Source organism: Pelodiscus sinensis, chromosome 1 (assembly GCF_052426305.1).
Source record: "Pelodiscus sinensis isolate ZL-2025 chromosome 1, ASM5242630v1, whole genome shotgun sequence".
NCBI lineage: Eukaryota > Metazoa > Chordata > Testudines > Trionychidae > Pelodiscus > Pelodiscus sinensis.
In genome coordinates this window covers 70,533,839-70,554,377 of record NC_143052.1, presented here as the reverse complement: position 1 = coordinate 70,554,377, position 20,539 = coordinate 70,533,839, and the positions used below count along the sequence as shown (strand labels likewise).

The 20,539-nt window shown below is 45.1% G+C and overlaps 1 protein-coding gene across 2 annotated transcripts; it reads left to right on the top strand.

Annotated features, from left to right (window-relative positions):
• The first annotated feature begins 1,091 nt into the window (after positions 1–1,091).
• On the top strand, positions 1,092–20,336 carry CSRP2 (cysteine and glycine rich protein 2). Of its 2 annotated transcripts, none has more exons than XM_006118497.5 (6): positions 1,092–1,234; positions 14,364–14,482; positions 16,992–17,160; positions 18,692–18,824; positions 19,725–19,818; positions 20,040–20,336. In XM_006118497.5, the coding sequence occupies exons 2-6, from the start codon at positions 14,371–14,373 to the stop codon at positions 20,114–20,116; spliced, it is 585 nt and encodes a 194-aa protein (XP_006118559.1). In that variant the 5' UTR covers positions 1,092–1,234; positions 14,364–14,370; the 3' UTR covers positions 20,117–20,336. The 2 variants fall into 2 exon arrangements, with proteins under 2 accessions (XP_006118559.1, XP_006118560.1); XM_006118498.5 differs by having other exon boundaries at positions 1,098–1,253.
• The last annotated feature ends 203 nt before the right edge of the window (positions 20,337–20,539 follow it).

Below are 20,539 nucleotides of genomic sequence, written 5' to 3'. Positions count from 1 at the left end.
ACTACTAAAATAATATTCAAACCCTATTTCTACACTGATCAATATGGAACTACTAATTTAGCATGATATTTTGGGTTGCTGTGCTGAGAGGCACCATCCTTCAGATCCAATATAAGTAGGAAACTATGTCCACTTGTGGTCATTAAAAATCCTTTCGCATTTGTGCAAGAGTTTGTTTTTTTAGCTATGGTTAAGTTGTAACTTGGATATGTACTTTTCTATATAATTATTGCAGAGGATTTTTCACTTCTAGTCCATCCTGTAACTCAGAGGCTACATTCTGCTCCAGAAGTGACTGCATTTCAAAAGGTGGGTGAAGTGATCCGTGGCCATATGCATTTTATAAAACACCTTTGGATCCTTTCCGATGAAAGGTGTAGTAGAAATGTAAGCTTCTTTGTTTTATTAGAAAACTCTCTTCAGTAACAAGAGGGTATAGAAACAAAAGACAGGACTATGTAGCACTTTAAAGACTAACAAGATGGTTTATTGGATGATGAGCTTTCTTATAGGATACTGACTTCCAAGTGCAGAAAAGTGCTGCTCACACAATTATTTTCTCCCTAAAAACACATATATTTCTCAAAATAAATAAATAGGGGTTTTCTGCTAGACAGATTGTCTGCGTTCAGGCTCTTTTTAGATGTCCACTATCTTACTACCACCATCCTCTGAAGTGGGTGCTGAAGGATCAGTTCTAACGGCGCCCGAAACACTTTCTCCAGATGCTTACAATGGAGAAAGAAAAGCAGAGCGAAACGTGCAATCTGACATTGGTTTATTGTGGTCACTCCGATTTGCACTTGTAGGCGACAGTCAGTCTCAGACCAGCTAGTCATGCTCAGCTGTCTGGCACAGCCCTGGGGTGGGAGTGGGGAGAAAAGGGAAGGGGGAGGAAGGCGGGGAATCAAGGCCCCTCTCCAAAGCTACCTACACCCGCGCCATGCGCTGCCTTACAATACAACACAACCGTAGCCGGGCTGCTGAGGTTTGAGATCTAGCTCCCCCGCCGGCACTGCCTGCCCGGCCTCCAGGCTTCTGCCCCACCTCGGGGGTTGAGCTGAAACCTCGGGTTTCAAATAGTGCTGCTGGCTGGGAGCGGGGGCTGGCCGGGGCGGCGTGTGGGGCCGGGCTCCCCGCTCTAGCTCCGCCCCGGCCGCGCTGGGACCTTTAAACAGGCGCCGGGGCCGCCCTAGCGGCTGCTGCGAGCGAGTCTGGCCGCGTCCCTTGAGCGGAGAGTGCCCTGCGCCGCGGTGAGTCTCCGGGGCCCCGCCGAGCGGGGAGATGCGCTGGCCCCGGGCGCTGCGCGGGGCATGTGGCGGGTTTCCCGCGCACTCCCGGGCGGCGAGCAGGAGCCCAGGCGCGTCGCGGCGTTAATCCCGCCCGCTGCAGTCTGCCCCGGCTCCGCGCCCAGTCAGGGGCTGGGCGTGCAGGGCAAGGCTGCGGCTACCGGTCTGGGGGGGGGGGAAGCGTCAGGGCTCACACGAAAGTAGCCGCACCGTGTACGGGCCCTGCCTGCTCCCATCCGGGCGGGCTGTGGGGCTGTCCGCGGGACGCTGCTGCCTCTTGGCTGCGGTGTCTCCTTGGGGTGGTGCGTCCGGGGGGGGGGGGGGGAGCCGGCATCCAGCCCCCCAGCACAGGCACCTGGAGTGATTAGGCAGGGCGCTAAACTGGCAGTGAGTGTGTGACGTGACCTTCTCCGCCTAATGCTGCCACAGTAGCACCTGCACCTGGGGGTGGCTGGGTGGGTGCTGTTGTCTCAAAGGACTCTTGAGTAAGTGTCTTCCCTCCGCGCCCCCCCCCCCCGTTTCTACCATCGCCATTGGCTTAACTAGGAAAAGATGCATTTATTTGTCTCCTCCGCCAAATTAATTTCCTGACTATTGGTTCAATAATGGAGCTGTCTGTACATGCTTGGCTAATTAGTAGCTTGCTAGAAACGCCTTGAGCCTGATGCATGTCTTTTTGGATCGACTAGATGGCTACTTTTCGATGCTTTAAGTATTAATCCTATATGCCATTTAATTAGCTACATTAATTAGCTGGCAGTTTCTGTTGGAAGTAATGGTAGTGTTGTAAATGCAGAATCAGTGCCCACCTTGCTTGCAGGAGTAGTCCATCTGGAGGGTTTACATTTTGAAGCTTGAGATAACTGAAGAGATGAGTGGGCTAACATACCTAAGTTCCAAACACAAGCGTATGAATTAATTCATTTGCTATCTGTGGAAAAGAAGCTTAGGCAGCAGAATCTGTTACGAATGCCTTGGGAATGGAGGTTGTTGGTAACGCTGAACAAAACATTATGGCGTGTTTGAAAGTTTACAACTGATCGTTGACTTAAATACAGCTTGGAAACGTCACCATGCAGAAGAGAAAAGCTGCTTTTAACCATCTCACTTTAAACAAAACAAGCATAAAAGTTTCTTTATGTTAATATTTAAGTCTCCCTCTTTTCCCCCACCCCTTTTTTGTTGTTTGCTTAACACAGTGCTGTTCACTTCCCCCACTCTTGGTCTCCGCTGCTGCCTCACGGAGGACTTTCAGTTCCAAATGAGGTGTGTGGTTGACCGGTCAGGTCGTGACTTCAGGTTCTGCTAGAGTGAATGAGCGTGCACTAGCATTTGCAGCTTGCTTCTTTATGTTCCTTGCCAAAACTTTCATTTTCAGTGGATCTCTTTGTGACAATGGTTACACAGTACCCAATTTTGGAAAGGCTTGGTGTGGTCTCTCATTAAAGCCACTAGGAAAGTTAGTCCAGTAGGATTAGTATCTTGAAAGATGTTTTCAAATTAGCTGTCTTCATAAGCAAGGGCTCACTTCTCTGAAAAAGGTTTACTTCCAGAAATTAAAGTACACAGCAGGCAAAACTTGATTATGTAATTATTAATGCTGACCGTGCTGAGCAAGACTGTTCCTGCTCTAAAGAACTTGTGTGTTTGTTTTTTGTTTGTTTTTTTTGGGGGGGGGGGGGCAGAGAAGAGAGATAGGCATCTCATGCTAGAGCAGCTTTCCAGTGGAAACTGTAAATACAAAACACTTCTAAACACTAAGTAGTAAACAATTATTTCCCTATTCTAGGTTGCCATTCTATAAAAGCATCAGTGCTTTTTTTTTTTTTGTCGTTTTAAAAAAAAAAAGTGCTGGTACTCCAGGGGAAAAGGTGTTGAGCTCTGACTGGAGGTGCCGGTATTGCATACCAGGCTGTACAATACCAGGCTGTATGTCACAAAACAAGCCCTGGAAAGCACCATACAATTAGTTTTTTCCTGATGCTTTAAAAAAAAAATCTAAAAGCAGTACAACTTTTTTCAGGATCAAAGGTGAGACAGCTTTTTGAGACAGTGTAGTTAAGCTTTTGTGTCCCCCAAGTGTCAAAATCTGCCAGTCTGAAATGGGTTGTGCCCATGAAAGCTCATGATACAGCTATATTTTTTGTTAGTCTCTAAGATGCTACAGGACTGTTTGCTGTTTTCTGAAGGTGTCTTTTTGTTTTTGTTTCCCCCCCCCCCCAAGTTACAGACTAACATGGCTACCCCCCTGAAACTTTTGCCAATTTGTTAGGTTCCATGACAATGGTTGAACCAGCTCCTTGTGCTCAGTGAAAATATTTGCAGGGCTTGGGCAGAAGACAGTGCTCTTGTCCTGTAGAATGATAGAGAATGTTGTGAACCCACAGTTACTTGCATTATGGAGCGTATGATGGGTGAATCTCCATTAGTTCAGAGAGCATGCTAATTTTGCCATGCTTTTCTCAACAGGATTCCAAACAGCTATTGACCATTATCTGTTTACTAGTTAGCACGTTCGTTGGGTGTGCCATGGGGAGCTTGTACTAGTGCAATGGTTCCCAGCCTTTTTGAGCATACAGCCAGCCCCCTTTTTAATCTACTAGAATTTTAGACCCCCCCAAACAGTATAGCTATTTTCAAACATTCCATTACTTGATAATCATTTGCAATGTATAATCATGTTATCTAAACAAATATTGTAGTATTGAGAGAATGCAGAATGTCCAAGTTGAAATGTAACTTTGAGGTGCTAGATATTTACCAAACAAAATTGTATTGGATCCGCCAATCCATTTTTGCTAGTGGCCCAACTAAACCCTTCCCACCACTCTCATAGCTTTTGGATGGTTAGAGCTGGGTGACGTATTCATGTAACGTGATCATTTTAAAAAAAGAAAAAATGGTAAAAAGTGACTGACGCATTTATAAGCCGACTCCAGAGGATAGTCACAGCTTGCCAGCTTCAGCACAGGCTGAGGAATGTGCAGACTGCAGGGCATGGAGCCTCTCCGCTCCCAATGGCGGCTGTTGTTCCCAGCCAATGGGCACGGAGAGGCTCTGTGTCAGCAAGCAAACTCAGACTCTGCAAGCAAACAAATGTCCCAGCAGAGTCTGCAACACTTCCCAGGGTCACTTTCTAGCCCAGCAGGGCCAGCTACTGGAACTTTTTATCCACATGGAGTGTCTGCAGACTTGGAACCTGTCAGCTCCCAGTCCCTGCATTTGCCGTTCTGGGTCAAATGAAGCAGTGGCCAGCACATCCCTTGGCCTGAGCTGCTTCCTCAGCTCCTGCCCCCTCTATCCTCCTGCCTATCCATGGAGGATACAGCGAAGGGGGGCTCTTGCGGCCCAGCTTCTGCACCAGCACTCTACCGTTGGATGGGCATGGAGACTTAAGAGAAAAGGAAAAGAAAAGGATCGGCCCACCACAGCACTGGGAGGGGGAGAGGGCTGGAGCATAAACAGCAGCACAGCTGGTGGCAAGAGGATGGATGTTCATGAACTGCGAGCCTGGGCGAGAATCACCTGGCGGAAAGACCCAGTCCCACATCAGCCTGATAGTTACTTTTAAACTTTCCATGGACTCCCGCCCCTCCTCCTACAGTACCATTGTGGACCACCAGGGGTCCACAGATCACAGGTTGGGTACACTGTACTAGTTCATGCTTACAGGGCAGTATTGTGGTGATCATGCTAGTGTCTACATGCTTGTTAACCCAACTAGTTTGAGAAGTGGGGCAAATATTCAAAGGGAAAATATTGGGGGGAGAGGAGGGAGGGAGCACAGCTAAGCAAAAGAAACTAAAGTATAGAAATGTTGCATTTTCCTGGGGACCAGGACTCCAAAACCCAGCAACAGTTAGCTTGCAGTTAGGTTGTGAAAATAACTTGGTCACGAACAGTTCCATTAAGAGAACATTTCATGCTGTTCTATGTAAAATATTAAGTGCATGGGAATAGCTTCACTCCGTAAGTTCCTGTTGCTTTAATTTTATAGCTTCTCTGCTTCTGGCTGGCTCTTAAACATTGGCGTTTTGATTCTATTCTGTGGAAACTCCAACGGTTACTTTTAATGTGTAGATGATGTATAAGGTTCCTGGATGAGGAACTGTCTGGGAGGCATCACTCTATGCAGGTACTTCCTGTTGAGTGTACCCGCTTTTGATAGCAAAGAGGGTGTGGCACCTAAATGCAGGGTGCCCCAGATGTTTGAGGCAGCCCCACTGTATTGATCCCTTTGCATTGCATGGGAATATGGCTTAGCACTTTTCCACATGTTTAACATATTGCCTATTCACCATTCTAGCTAAAAAAAGTCTATAGATTTTTTTTTTTTTTTTTACCTCCTATGTCCTTCACTAGCTACATTGAGCCCTTACCATGGCTGAAGCTTTTGAAGTGTGAAAGTTGGCGTCCCCTCCCCCCCCAGACTGTCCCTTAGGCAATATGCCCTTTATGTGACTCCACACTGTGCATGTTTAAATGCAAAAAAACCCACAAGTCTAGTCTTCAATAAGAACCAAAGCTGTAAGGTTAGGTGCCTACGGAACTCTTGCCCAACACTAGGACAGCTGGTTCCTAGAACAATCACTGAGCAAGGGCAAACAATTCTTTTTAAAACCTTATTTTAAAAAGTAGAATGAAACCTCTCAAAACACTTGCATTATATTTATTAAAAAAAAAAACAAACACTTTCTGAATACTAGCAAATGCTGTCTGAACACTGTGTTCCCGTAATACAGAACTGGGGAATAGGAGGGATGTAGTATAGTGATGGCTTTCAATGTGGAGTAAATAACCACACCATTCTGACCAGAAGTGCAGGGTAGGGATGTAACATCTCATTTAATTGGTTAACCAGTAAAATGTAGTGTTTAACCAATTAAAGGAGAGGCTAGAGCAGGGGTCTCCAAACTACAGCCCGCGGGCCGGATGCGGCCCGCGAGGCCCTCTCATCCGGCCCGTGGAGACCTTTTTGTCTACGGAAAAAACTTTTGCATCAAGGTACCTTTCAATCTTTGGAACAACATACCTGTGTGAAAAAACATTTTCAAGAATGAAATACGTGAAGAACAATTTGAGAACAAACTTGTCCGATGATAATCTCAGGTCACTGTTGAGTTAGGGACAACAAATCTAAAGCCAGAAATGTCTGCTATTTTGGCATCCAGGAAACAATTTCACCATTCACACTAATACAGGTGTTCATGTGTAGTGTATCAATGTGTTATTAAATAATAACTGAATAAAATAATATTAAATAAATAATTAAAAACAACATTCATGTTTTGATTGTTTTTTATTTGGACCTCAAGTGTGTAGTCGGCCCCCGAACTGCTGTTTGATAGTTAATGCGGCCCTCGGGCTGAAAAGTTTGGAGACCCCTGGGCTAGAGTATGGCTGGGCTGGAGATAGGGTTGCCAGATGGTTGAAACAAAAATATTGAGGGCCCCCCAAAAAAAACCTGGGAAAAAATTGTTGAAGAGAAAAAAGGGGGGATTGTTGAGCAAAATAAAAGGGACTCCAAGACTTAAGCAAAAATAAAAATAAAACAGCATGTCCCCTCCTTTAAGAGTGAGTGCAGGGATAGGAACAGGGCAGCGGTTGAGCACTAAGACCCAGGGGAGTCATTGCTTCCCCTTGGTCTTTTTTGCTGGCAGCCATTTTGTGCCGGCAGCCTTGCGGAACAAGGTAAGCATGGGGTCGGGAGGCCAGGTGCTGAGTGTTTGTAGGGTTACCAGGTGCCTGGCATTTTCGCTTCCTGGCTGGGGAAAAAAATCGGAAAATACCGGACATCTTAGGTGTCCAGTATTTTCTGAATTTTACCGGACAGGAGGCAAAAATACCAGACTGTCTGGGTGAATGCCGGACACCTGGAAACCCTAATCTCTAAGCTGGAGAGGCCATTGTCTGCTGCATGCTTGGGCCTGCCACAAACAGAGGCTGCTCTGGCCAGGCTGGAGCACTCCATCGATCAGGGAGCTTTTGGGGCTGGAGCAACCCCCTTACCGCAGCTGGTGGGAAGGTGCTCAGACCCCCACCAGTTAACCAGAAACAGTTACTCTTTCACATCCCTAGTGCAGGGCATAGCACTGAGTACCTCTTGGCAATCACTTGCTGGAAGTTCAGGTATACACTTCTCTAATGTGGCTGCCAAGAACTCATGAAAACAAAATAGTTCAAAATTATAGGGTACCAATGGTACAAATCTCTGGAAAACTTAGTACCACATCAGTGGCTCTTGATTTCATTAGAGGCCTGCCTGAGCTAGCAGGAGGCTTATCAAGTTCTCTAAGCAGCTTTCATGAACCAGTGCGTCCTCAGTACCCTTCTAAGAACTGAAATCAGAACCCTTGTTTTTTTTACCTGTGGGGTTCTAATACGTAGTACTGCTCCTATTGGAACAGTGTAGATAGAACACATACTATCTTCCTTCTTAAGAAGGAGAGAATTGATCTTTAGGGCAGGATGACTTAGTGTTCTCCAGCTATCTGACCACACTTTGGTACTATATGAAGAACTGATCACCAGACTGCTTCTCGCTGACGTCTGTGGTCTGATCTCCATTGCAAGGGAATGACTTGTGAGGATAGCTCAAGGAATGTTGCTATTGCTGCTGTAGAAGCTCCTATGGAAATGTTAAAGGGAAGGACACTTGGTCTTTATTTCCTCGGGGCACCCACCTTCTTGAAGCACTACCTTTACTGAAGTTTGAAAGGCATTAGGGCTGCAGGGGGCAACCTAGACTAGTGAGTGGGCCCTCCTTCATATCAGTCAGCCACAAGATTGTCGTAACCAAGGGGGACTCCCAGAAGAGGGCAGTTCTGTTAACTGCGTTTGCAAACCTAGAATTTGTGGGATGTGCTGATTGAACCATAGTGGTGCTTTGGATGCAAAAGGAGTACACAGCTCTCGCAGTCAATGTGTGCAATCAGCATGCACCTCACTTCACATGTCCTTGATTTGTGTTACTTTAGTATTACTGGTGAGGAGAAAACTACGCAGATGGAAACCAAAAGAATCTGGCCACCTTGCATGTGGGCAACAGTTAACAAAATATCTTGTGGGTCAGATGTGGAACCCTGATGGGCTGCAGGTTGCCCACAGCTACCTTAGTCAACATCAAATTGTGACTTCATTTAAATTCAGTCCAGGTACTTATATGGCCTTTATGAAAGTACGGTAAAACCTGTGCTATCCGGCACTTAAATTGGCCAGAAAACTTTAGAAACCAGCATATTTCTAAGTTTGGGGGTGAGGGGGGGAAGAAGAGGGAAGGAAACTGGTGCTTTAAGCCAGATGTGCAGCACGTACTTGGGGGAGGGATGAACAGCTGCTCCGGCTGCCCCCACCATCTCTGCCCCCCAGCTTCCACCCACCTCACCAGGCTGTATCCTAACCTGCCACAGGGCTCATGGCCCTCCCTAACAGGCCACATCCTGGCCCACACAACACTGCTCCCCCTGGTAGGCCCTGTATGGCTTCCGTCCCCTTCTTCCCCTGATATCCCCATGCATACTGGATTAGGTCGTGCCAGTTTTCTGAAAATTCTGGATAACACAGGTTTTACTGTAGTATCTGTATCTTGTAATTCACAATAGATTATATCCTCTCAGTGACTCTGAGGAATGTCAGTGCTATCCCTATTTTACAAATGGGGAACAAAGAGATGGGGCAGATTAATCAGCTCTCCCAGGAAGGTTATGAACCTAGTTTACAATCCCTGTACCCCATCACTGAGGCTGTCCTTTTTACAAGAAGGAAGGAAGGAATATGCAATTAAATGGGTATATACAAGGGTTGAAATGTGAAAAGCAAAAGGCCGGTCAGGGCCCCACAGGGGTTTGGCACGGTTACAAGGCACAAGAAAGAAGCTTATTTAATAAACACAATTTTGACTTGCTCTGTTCTGAAGGCATATGAAGTGGGAAGGAGTCCCCTCCTTCACTCTGCAGTTAGTGCACAAGAGTTTGGAAGAGGAATGCAGCCTATATCCATCTTTCAGAGGACTCAGTTTGCCATGATTGATGTCAGCTGCTGTGTGGTAGCACAGCCAAGCACTCGAATAAAAGAAATGGAATCTTAATTTGTAGACTCCACAGTAATGCCAAGAATGACAAACAGTGGTGTCATAAAACAAATCTTACTAGCCTGCTTAGAATATTAGTTATTGCCATCCCATTGAGAAGTAATAGTGCCAAGCTCTTGGAAAAGTTGCACAAAGAAATATTTCTGGAATTAAATTAATGTGTCTCTCACCACCATAAATGGAACAGGTACTAAGCCACTTCTCTGTTAAATGGAACTGTTCTGTAAACCTCTGCTTAGGAATTCACTTAAAGTGACCCAATTTGAGTTAATCAGTTAATCTTGTTTTCCCACATTCCACTAGTAGCTGGGATTTTTTTCCTCTCTTGAGCAAAGGTCTCTTAGCAGTTCCTTAGCAACATTCCTTTGAGGGGCACAGTGTCACCATTTCAGGGTAACAGCACCTGTATTTCCTTTCTGTGATCCCTCCCAAGAGCACCCATTTAAAGGTTCCCACCTCCCAGCCCTTCTCTCTCCTGGGCAGAGACCTGCATCTCTGTCCTGTCTGGATTTATTTATTTTTGTAGACTGCACAGCTCTCTGATCAACACACTGAGCTCCCAAGCAAGCCAGCATGCCTAAAAGGCCAGTGCTTGTTCTTGGCATTCTCTGAGGACTGTGAACACTGTATATCCAGAGGTGATCTGTTACCACACAGCTTCTTCTCAGCAAGCCCACTTGCTCTTTTAGTAAAAACCTTAGCAAAAGCATATAATAATCTAAACTCGTGTTAAAGCCTACCAAAGGTCATCCCCATGTCTGTCTGGGACTCTTGTTAGGTATCAGTCCTTCAAAGCCCACCACTGGGTTTTCCGCACAGTTAAAGTTCTGATCTGGTCTGTAGATCAGGAACCAAAATAAAGACCCTGGGTCAGTGCAGGCTCAGTCCATTTTATCCTAAAGAAGGGATGTGGCAGTATAACCATGTTATTGGTTAAGTATTTAACCTGGACTTACTGGTTAATGTTCACGGTTACACAAAGGCTCCTGCCCTGCTCCTGGGGAGCCTCCCTGCTACTCTGCGCTGCTGCCTATGTATCAGGGGCAGCAGTCAGCTCCCTGGGAGCGGGCTTGCAGGCAGGAGACAATGCACTCTGGAAGCCAGCTTAAAAGCTTTCTCCGGATGAGTATTGGCTCCTGGGAAGCCAGCTGCTGCCCTGTGCTGCTGGTGCAAGTAGCTGTGACTAGGGATGTGAACGACTAGTCGACAATTAAATGCTTATCGTATAGTCGACAGGATAGTTGACTAGTCACCTCCTCTTCTTTCTCCCCCCCCCCCCCTTGCTGCCTCTATCAGAAAGAGGCAGCGGGGGGAGGGAGAGAGGGAGTGCTTCAAAGTGGCAGCACGGTGTGGAGTCCAGGGCCATATCCCGGAGTCCACATGTTGCTGCTGCTTTGAAATGCTGTGTGCAGCCTGGGACCAGATGGGAACTCCCAGCTGGCCCAGGTTGCACTTGGCATTTCAAAGCGGCAGCACTGTGTGGACTAGGGATGTTAAATCTCAGTTAATTGAGTAGTCAAGTAGCCTCATGAATTTTTATCGGTTAGTTGACTATTCTATAGTCCCCAGGGGTGGGGCCAGCAGCCAGTGCACTGCTTCACTCCCGAGGAGCCTCGTGCCACTCCTGCCAGGCAAGAGATGGTCTGTGAGGGGAGTCAGTTTAAAAACCAGTTCCCCTTGCAGACAGGCTGCCTGTTGCCCAGTGCTGCTGCCTCTGATAAAGAAGCAGCAGTGCGGGTGGCAGCATCCTGTCTAGGGGAACACCTGAGCTCCCAGAATCAGCATGAGCCGGAACTGAGCTTGGCTGCCTGCCCATGTGGCTCCTAATACTCTTTAAATGTAAAGTTGCAGCAGGGTAGGTTCTAGACTCAGCATGAGCCAGGAGTGAGCCAGGCTGCTGGCCAGCCTACACTAAAAATTACTGGTGGGGCAGAGGGGGAAATACGTGTAGTCTATAGCATTAACCTATCCGCTCTTGCTAATTGATTAATCAACTACACTATTACATCCCTAGCTTGGACCCTGAAGTCAGCTGGGAACTTCCCCACTGATCCCAGGCTCCATGCAGCACTGCTTCTTTGAAACACCCTAGGGAGCATGGAGCAGTGGGGGACTGCTTGAGTCCTCTGCTGGCCCCTGTGCTCCCACAACACTTTTTGCATTTGAAATGTAGCAACAGCCCTGGGGCTATTGCTACACTTCAAAGGTGGAAGCACCCTTCTCAACTAATAGAATAGTGGACGTAACTTGCATTGACTTCGATTAGCCAATGAATCGAAATTTAACATCCATAACTGACTACTGAGATTTTCAGCAGTTACATGCAGGGTGACAGGCAGCTCCTCCTGGCCCCTTCACTGCTGCCTCTGCATCACAGGCAGCAGCGTGGGTGGGGTGGGCGCAGGGTAAAATCCAGCTTCCCATGCATACCGGGAGCCTGCATGTAACTGAAGATTAACCAATGAGCTCAGGCTCATTGGTTAACTGTGTACACAGTTAACTTCACATCCCTATTTATAACCTCTGTGCAATCATCCCCACCATTCCCTGCATTGTTTTCAGTTTCTGAAGGGGCTGTGATAATCCTGACCACAGGGAAAGTCTGCAGTCCTTTGTCTACAAAGATATGTAAGCCATGCATATGTTTGATACAATATGGTCTCCCAAAGATAGTGACTCTGGCCAAGTCTGCACTGGTACTTTATAGCATGCACTGTGTGGCTCAGGTATGAAAAACACCTAATTTCTCCCCCCCCCCTTTTCCTTCCCCCTCCATGTCTATTTCTGAGTAGCACAGAACTTTTCAAAGGCTTCAGGAGTAGTTAGGTAGCCCTTGTGACTCTGTAAATGTTCCATATTGGTGCTGCAATATTTACACACAGCTAACATCCTTGTTGCAAAATTACAACATTGGTGGAATTCTGACTCTGCATTTAAAAAACTACTGGGACTCCATTGTGTTAGTCAGTATACAGTTATGGTCCCTGTCCCAAAGAGCTTGCAATCTAACTTTGGCTCTTGTTCAAAAAATGATAGTGAGGGAAGAGGCACAATGAAACAGCTGATTGTTTTATCTTAACCTGACTTTAACTCTGCTTTCTAAAGTGCTACTGTAGTGAGAGAATTAACAATGTCTTGATTACGAGTATCTTGATTAAATGTAATTTTCCAGACAACAGTCTCATTTGAGGAAACAATATCCATTTGTTCCACAGGTCTCCAACTGTCTCCCTTAGTCGCAGTGCTCTTCTGTCTCAATGAGAAATGTTTTCAGCAGTTAGCTTTTGGCATTCCTAGAAGTGCCATCCTAGCAGCACTAACTTACCTCTTTATGGCTGTAAGGGGTGGAGGTGGAGTCTCTAACAAATATTTAAGTATCAAACAAGTAACTGCAATGATGTTCCTACATTTTACTACAGCTTAGAACAGGACAAGAGAACACTATATGCTTGTCCTATTGGAGTTTGGGAGGTGGGCTGGTGTAAGCATGCCCACATCTAAAGGACCTCCTCCCCTCCCCCCAGCCTATGGGGAGGACCCACAGAAACCAAAATACCAAATGTTTACAGGGGACAAATTAAGGGGAGGGAAAAGGGGCAGGTGTGGAGGTTGAAGGGCTACAACAAGGGAACTGGACGGGGACATGAAGCAGAGAATCCTGGACAGCACCCACTGTCCCTCAGAGGGTTTGAGGGCCAGTGGATGCCGCCAGTGGAACTCTGCCTGGATGTGTGAACCAATACAGGAACAGAAATAGGCCCCACAGTCGCAGGCCCCTCCTTCAGCCAGCCTCTTTTCCCTGGTCTTCTAAATGGTTATACCCAGGAGCATGTTAACAAGGAGGTCCCATGACTCTGTGGGGCCATGATGGTGTGTGCATGAATTGATAGGTGAGGGGAGAAGTGCAGCCAGAACCTAACCAGAGGTTCTGGAGGAGCCAAAAGAGTAAGCTGGCACAATCGAGATAGACGTGCACCAGGGTCTCCCTCCTGCCACAGAAGGGGCAAGTGTTGGGAACGGGGTGAACCGTGCCGAATACATGCCTGTGCTCAAAGCACCATGGAGGATTCTTCAGCTAATGTCTCCAGCAGGCTGCAGAACCAAGGTGGAGTAAGGACTGGCCCACTGGGGCCTATATGCTTGGGATTGTCAGCCATTTTCTTACACATAATTCCCACTTTGAATAGTTAGGCTCACTACACATACCTGTTGGGTGAAGTTGAGATCTTGTGTCATGAAGATGCCTCCGAAACAAACCTCAGTAACCACTCAACTTCAGAAAAATATGGCCCTTAGCATAGGGAATTGCTCTCTAGTGAGGCAATTTGTGGCCTATGCCTTGGAAAATGGCATAGTCTCTGCAGAAAAACAAAATCCCACTGTTGGCACAATTGCTTGGCTTCCATCAGAGGAGAGGCACAAGATTAATGAAGCATAGAAACTGAAATTACATCCATCTGGGAGGGTGTTCATTCAAGGTACAGTAAAGCCATTATCCATGCAACTTTGTGCGTATCAAATTCATGCAACTTGAAGAATCCTGAACAGGGAATGTAAAATAAGGTTTTGGGAAGACAAATATGTTCTTTCCATGTCTTCGGTTAATGCACCAAACCATCATGTATACAACAATAGGAACCCAAATCTTCTAAAGATCTCTTGCCCTAAGTTTTACTCCTGCAGCATTAGAGATGAGCATGTGAACTATTTGATCCCATGAATCCCATCTGGGATGTAGAATGTGTTGTCACAATCTGACTACTTTGCTTTTTTTTTTTTAAATAGAGCTAGACTCAAAACAGCCAAAAATGAGGCAGAACAATAGCATTGTAGTAAATAGGCGACTACAGTTCCTAGCTCACAGGCTTCTTTGTTGTTGACTCTTTGCTCACAGAATTGTTAACAGGTGCAGTTCTCAATCTCTGTCTCTAACTGCTGTCTCTGTCTCTAACTGCTGTCTCTAACTGCTAGTGTATCTTCTACAGAGTCAAGATGCCGAACTGGGGAGGAGGTAACAAATGTGGTGCCTGTGGACGAATAGTCTACCATGCTGAGGAGGTTCAATGTGATGGGAGGAGCTTCCACAGATGCTGCTTTCTCTGCAGTAAGAATTCCTCATACGTTGCTTTTTGTGTAATGCAAACTCTCTTCAAAAAAGCATTCGTGGCTCTATTGCATGTCACACCTTACAATGGAAGAGCAAGGTGCTCTTCTACAAACTTCTCCCAAGGAGTTGCATAATAGAAACTCTGAACTGGCATTTGGGAAGCTGAATGGCAGTGCAAGCTGCCAGATTGCAGCCTAGTTTTGGGGTGCCCTAGGAATGCTATGAATGCTGTCAGACTTGGGTTAACTTGTCACACTTTCCCTTGTGCTTCCTGAGCATTTCTGTTAGTAGAGGGAGAGCTCATCAGAACCACTGAGGAAAATTGTCCCCCTCTGGCAGATACACTGGCATGGGAGAGTTCCTAAAGAGACTTGTTACACGGAGCCTAGGTCTCCTTTGCAACTGTAAGTCTGTAAAAGGCAATGAGCATGTTCAGGAATCAAACTTAAACTTGTATTCTGTTCAAACAGGTAAATGCACAGCAAGAAGGCTGGATTTATTTATTTATTTAATTGGGGGGGGGGGGGGGGAGATGCCGCTATGCAGAGCCAAGCTTCTGCCCAGAATCCGTTGGAAAGTAGAATGAGGCCTAAAGGAATACTCAAAGGACTTCTCCTTTGAAAGGCTCTTTAACCCAGGGCCATGTAGATTGTATAGCATATTAAAACATCAGTAGTCTGTCTGACTTTCTCACTAATACATGTAGCAGAGCTAAAATCCTTGGCCTAGGAGCTGTGGATTATTTCAGATGAATAGTGTTCCAAGTTATTCAGGCATCAAAACTAACTTTTTTTTTTTTCTCCAGATGGAAAGATTGTTTAGTTTGGGGGGGGGAGGGAGAGAGGTCATCATCTTAAACTCTCAAGCTGCCAGTCTAACACAATCAAAGTACTTATTGCAGATATGCAGTGTTACTACCCAGCTTTCTGGCCTTGACTTTCTGGGGTCAGAATTAGAGTTCAGATGTGGTTTATAGGAAACTACAGTTACAAACTGGAAGATTTCCAAATTAGCTTGCCACTAATAGTTGCAACATCCCATCTGTGTGTGATGGGATAGAGGTGTGTTTATGTTCCTTTTCCTGGTACTCTACAGCAGTTACAGCCAGTTATTTGGCTGTGGCTCAATTGGCTTAAATTCAGTTTTTACAGAAGTTTCTTCTATTAACGTGGCTGGTTTAGAAGTCACTCTTGAGTGAAGCCAAGGTAATGTTGAGTTTTTTGAGCTTAAACATAAAGGCTTAGTGTATTTAAAACTGATTAATTACTTCTAATGATTATAAAATGCCATGTATCAACTGTCTACTGACTGAATCAATGCGATAAACAAAGGTTTCTGTGAACTTTGAAGCTCTTGCAGTTTTTTCAAACTTAGGCTTTGTTTACGCTTAAAAGGCAGTGGCAGTACTTTAAACCACATGCTCTCCCAGCACTCTATGTAAACCACCTCCACGAGGGATGTAGCTAACAGCGCTGGGAGTGCAGCTCTCCACATTGAAGTCTGGCTCACACTGGCACTTTGTAGCATGGTAACTTGCTGCTCTTGGGGGGGGGGAGGGGGGAAATACTTGTTTTCACATCCCTGAGCCAGACCGTTACAGCGCTGTCCAGTGCCAGTGTGGATTTAGCCTCTGTCTTAGAAAACTGGATTGTAAGTTGGACTGTCAGTCCAACCCATACAGACATCAAAATGCTATGACCGAACAAAGAGCATTTGTCTCTTAACTAAGTGTAGTGTTTAGAAAAGGGAAGCAGAAATAGCTTCATTCCTTACTGATGTAACCTTGGACAAGTCTCTTAATTTTTGTCCCCAGATGTATCTGCATAATACATCTAACTTTTTTTCTTGCCTGGTAAAATGTTACTGTTTTTCCAGCAGAAATGAAGGCTAGGATGAAGTTCTGCATTCTTCAGAAAAGTAGGCTCCACCACTTGCAACAGAAAGATACCCAATAATTACATCATCAGCTACTGAAAGCAATCTGGTTCCTGGTTTTACAGTTCTAGCGTGGCATTTATAAAGAGTCAACAGAACCCCAGTATTACTAGTAGCATTACAAAAACATTAATCCACCTTGGATAAATGGGCAACCAGAAGAAGCTGTGAGGAAGCAGATTGTCCATGTTAACAGAGGGCTAGGAACTGTCAGACAATTAAATGGTTCTGCGCTGATACAGATGCTTGTTTTCATGTAACTTGAAGGAAGAAAGGAAACTGCTGACTTTAGTATCTGGTTTTTTTATAGCCTCATTAATCAAACTACAGCGAGTTTCCATTCTTTAAATGTCAGCACCATGAGGGTGGGAGAGAATAGAGCCTCTTTATGAAGCTACACATAATTCACCAATTCAAAAGAGAAGCTGCCTCCCTCTAATTTTCAGCAATTCCACAGTTCATTAGAAAGAACTGTGGCCAGGGAAACTCAGGACATCTGGCATTTGACATTTCTTGGTTTACTGCATGTGCTAGGGCTGAAAATGATCCCTTCAAACTTTCCTCCCCCCAGTGGTTTGTCGGAAAAACTTAGACAGCACAACTGTAGCAATTCATGACGATGAGGTTTACTGCAAGTCCTGCTATGGAAAAAAATATGGTCCTAAAGGCTATGGCTATGGCCAAGGAGCAGGCACACTCAACATGGACAGAGGCGAGAGACTGGGCATTAAGCATGACAAGTAAGTTCTGCTCTTCACTATCTGTAACTGCAAGATGCACAGGTGGTATGTGATCTTCATGTTATGCTAAAGATTCTTCATGCAGGATGTAAAAGGCCAAATGCATTTGTAGCTATGTGTTTGCTCCAAACACCCATCAAAATGCCAGTGTATTCTAGAACAGAATATTGATGTAGAGCCACTGTGCAGATCAAAGATGCACAGAACCCATGATGCCTGTTCTGCTGTCGTCCTCATGTAGCTTCCACTGATCTCCGTGGCAGTTACCTGTGGGCAAGGGCTTTAGGATCAAGTTTTTAATCTCTGGATTATTAAAAATCCTGTTGTGCTGTTACTGGCTCTATGCAAGTGTAAAGAATACTAAACATGGCTTGTGTAGTATTCAAATCCTACTTACTAGCTAATAGGCTCATACACTAAGCTTTGACAAGGTTGTGTTCTAGTTATGATTTAAAATAAAGGAGGATTTGCAGTTGTATAGAGATTTAATGTCTATATGGAAAACTTAATCCTGCTCTAAATTGAAGTGCCTCACTGCATTTCAGTCCGTCAGGTATAGCAACCAGTAGTAAGTGTGATAGAATTGGTTCTTTAAAGCAGGCCAGGTAAAAGTACTTAAAGATGTTAGAACCTGCTCAGAGTAGGAGTTTAGTATCCAAACAGCAAATACATAATTAGTATACACTTCTGATGATGTCATGAAATTCTTACCTCTGACATCCACTTCCACTAAAGTTCAACTGTTAACAGCTCAGTCTTTCTAAAATTCCAGCTTCTAGATCTTAAGAGTTGAGATGTAAATTCTCCAGAGGTTGTTCAGTGAGTCTAAAATTAAGTTCAGAGAGAAACTGGCATACTGATGCAGGCAGTTGTTCATCAAATCAATGTCCAGTATTAGACACCACTTTGTGGTCTTGATATCTTCTGGATAACTGGGAAGCACTATGATATGGAGGAAACTTAACATCATGCGGCCATTAACTAAATACAAGGGTCAGGGAGGCAAATGCCAATTAGGATGCAAAATTCCCTTTAAAATAGCAGCTTCTCAGCATGGAAAATACCATTGACCAAACCACTTCAGCCTCTCTTAAATCAAGATTAAATGTGAAGGTGGATTTTAAAGACAAATGTGTGAGGCTAGGTCTGCAGTCACTACAGATACACACACTTAGGTTACACTTGTGTATTGTGTGTTCAGATATTCCTGCCTCTTCTCCCCCCCACCCCCATTCTCTTCCTTTTTTGAACAATGGTCCCCCAAACTGGGGTTGTGCCACCAGGGAAGTCTGGAAGGACATTCGGGGGTGGGGAGGGAGTGCCACACAGCCTGGCTCTGCCCTCAGCTTGACCTAGCCCTTGACTCCTAGCCCTGACTGCAGCCCCCAGTTCACTTTGCTCTTGCCTCCACCCCACTGCTGCTGCCCCAAAACCATGGTTGGGAGACAGAGGAGTGACATGAGAAGTTTCAGGACAGCTGAGGATAAATAGGAGTACAAGACTGACTGTACATCTGACCTGTTTATTCTAGCACACCATCTCCTCACAGACCTACAACAAGTCCAAATACTTCAAAATTTGCTCAGAAATTTGGAGGTGCAGAGAAATGCTCCAGATGTGGGGATTCTGTTTATGCTGCTGAGAAAGTAATAGGAGCTGGAAAGGTAAAGTAGGATTTTGATAAACGAATTGTGTGTCCCCTCCCTACTCCACCAAGCAAGGGCTGGCTGAAAACAAAACTGTTTTGAGCATATTTAGCCAAAAAGTCAAGCCAAATGCTATGGTGCAAAATTCTTAGAATAGCAGCTTCTCAACATGGAAAACACCATTAATCAAACTAGTTCAATGTCTTAAACCAAGATAAAGATGAAGGAGGGTTTAAAGGGAAATGCATGTGACTGGAGCTGCAGTCATAAATTCTGGCAAAAGCTCAATGTATTGTTTTAGGCAAATCTTAATATTTCTTTGCTAATTTGCATCTGAAACCATCTACAGTCTAAGAGCTGGTCTCTATCCCTAATGTCACTCTATTATTATTATTTATTATTATTAGAGTGAGAAACAGAAAAGCCATAGGCTATGTCTATACTGGCAGCTTCTTGCAGAAGAGTGCAAAAACTCTTCCAGAAGAGAGCATCTACACTGGCATGTGCTTTTGCGCAAGAGCATCCATGCCAGTGTAGACACTCTCTTGCGCAAAAAAGCTCTGATGGCCATTTTAACCATAGGGCTTTCTTGTGCAAGAAATTCAACACTGGCCTCTTGCACAAGAACAGTTGCACAAAAGGGCTTATTCCTGAGTGGGAGCGTCAGTTCTGGCGCAAGAAGCCCTGATTTCATACATTAGAACGTCAGTTTACTTGCGCAAGAACACGCGGCCAGTGTAGACAGGCAGCAAGTTTTTGCGCAAGAGCGGTTGCTTTTGCAAGTCATAGAGTAGCATCCTTGTGTGCTTTACATATAAATATTCTGGTAGCTTTTCACTATTTACATTGCACAACACTATCTCATTGTGCCTAATGTACTTGGTAAATACCATAACTTATGTTCTCTGTTTCTCTTAGCCATGGCACAAAAACTGTTTCCGGTGTGCCAAGTGTGGGAAGAGTCTAGAATCTACAACCCTGACAGAGAAAGAAGGTGAAATTTACTGTAAAGGTAAGTAGAAACAGACCTGATATTCCTTACTGATGTTTTTCTGTTTGAAGAATAGTTCAGTGGCACTCAATGCTCTGTTAATCTAGCATCCTTCCATCAGTACTGCATTGGAGTGGGCAGATGGCAGAGCAGTCCTGTACAATAGATCAGGAAGTCAAGTACCTTGAAGGCACCCTCGCATGTCCTTCTGAAAATGTTGCGCTTTTTTTTCTTTTTTTCAGGCTGCTATGCAAAGAACTTTGGCCCCAAAGGCTTTGGATATGGCCAGGGAGCAGGTGCTCTAGTCCATGCTCAGTGAAGGAGTTAAACGGAAGATTAGCATGATTCACTGAGATTCTTCCTCTGCAACAAGGCGCAGCTTAAGTGTTACTAATTACTGTGAAACTGACACTAGTGTGTTATAATATTGCTTAGATCAAGCTTTTACCAAATACTAAAGCATTACATGTTTCTCTTGTACACCACATTTCCACTATATTAGCACTGTTGTCTATCTCAATAAAGCTTTGCATATTGTCTTTTTGGTTAGTCTATCTTTAAATGATCAGAACTGCTCACCCTCTGACACACCAGTGTAAAGAGCTTGAGACCAGTGCTGAATTAATGTACTTGGCCCTCACAGCCCAGCACCTGGAGCAGGTGATGATCAGTCTAAACTTAAAACACCATCTAGGCCATGTGAGGGCAAGAGAGGCTGAAACAGGTATGAATTGCCTTGTGT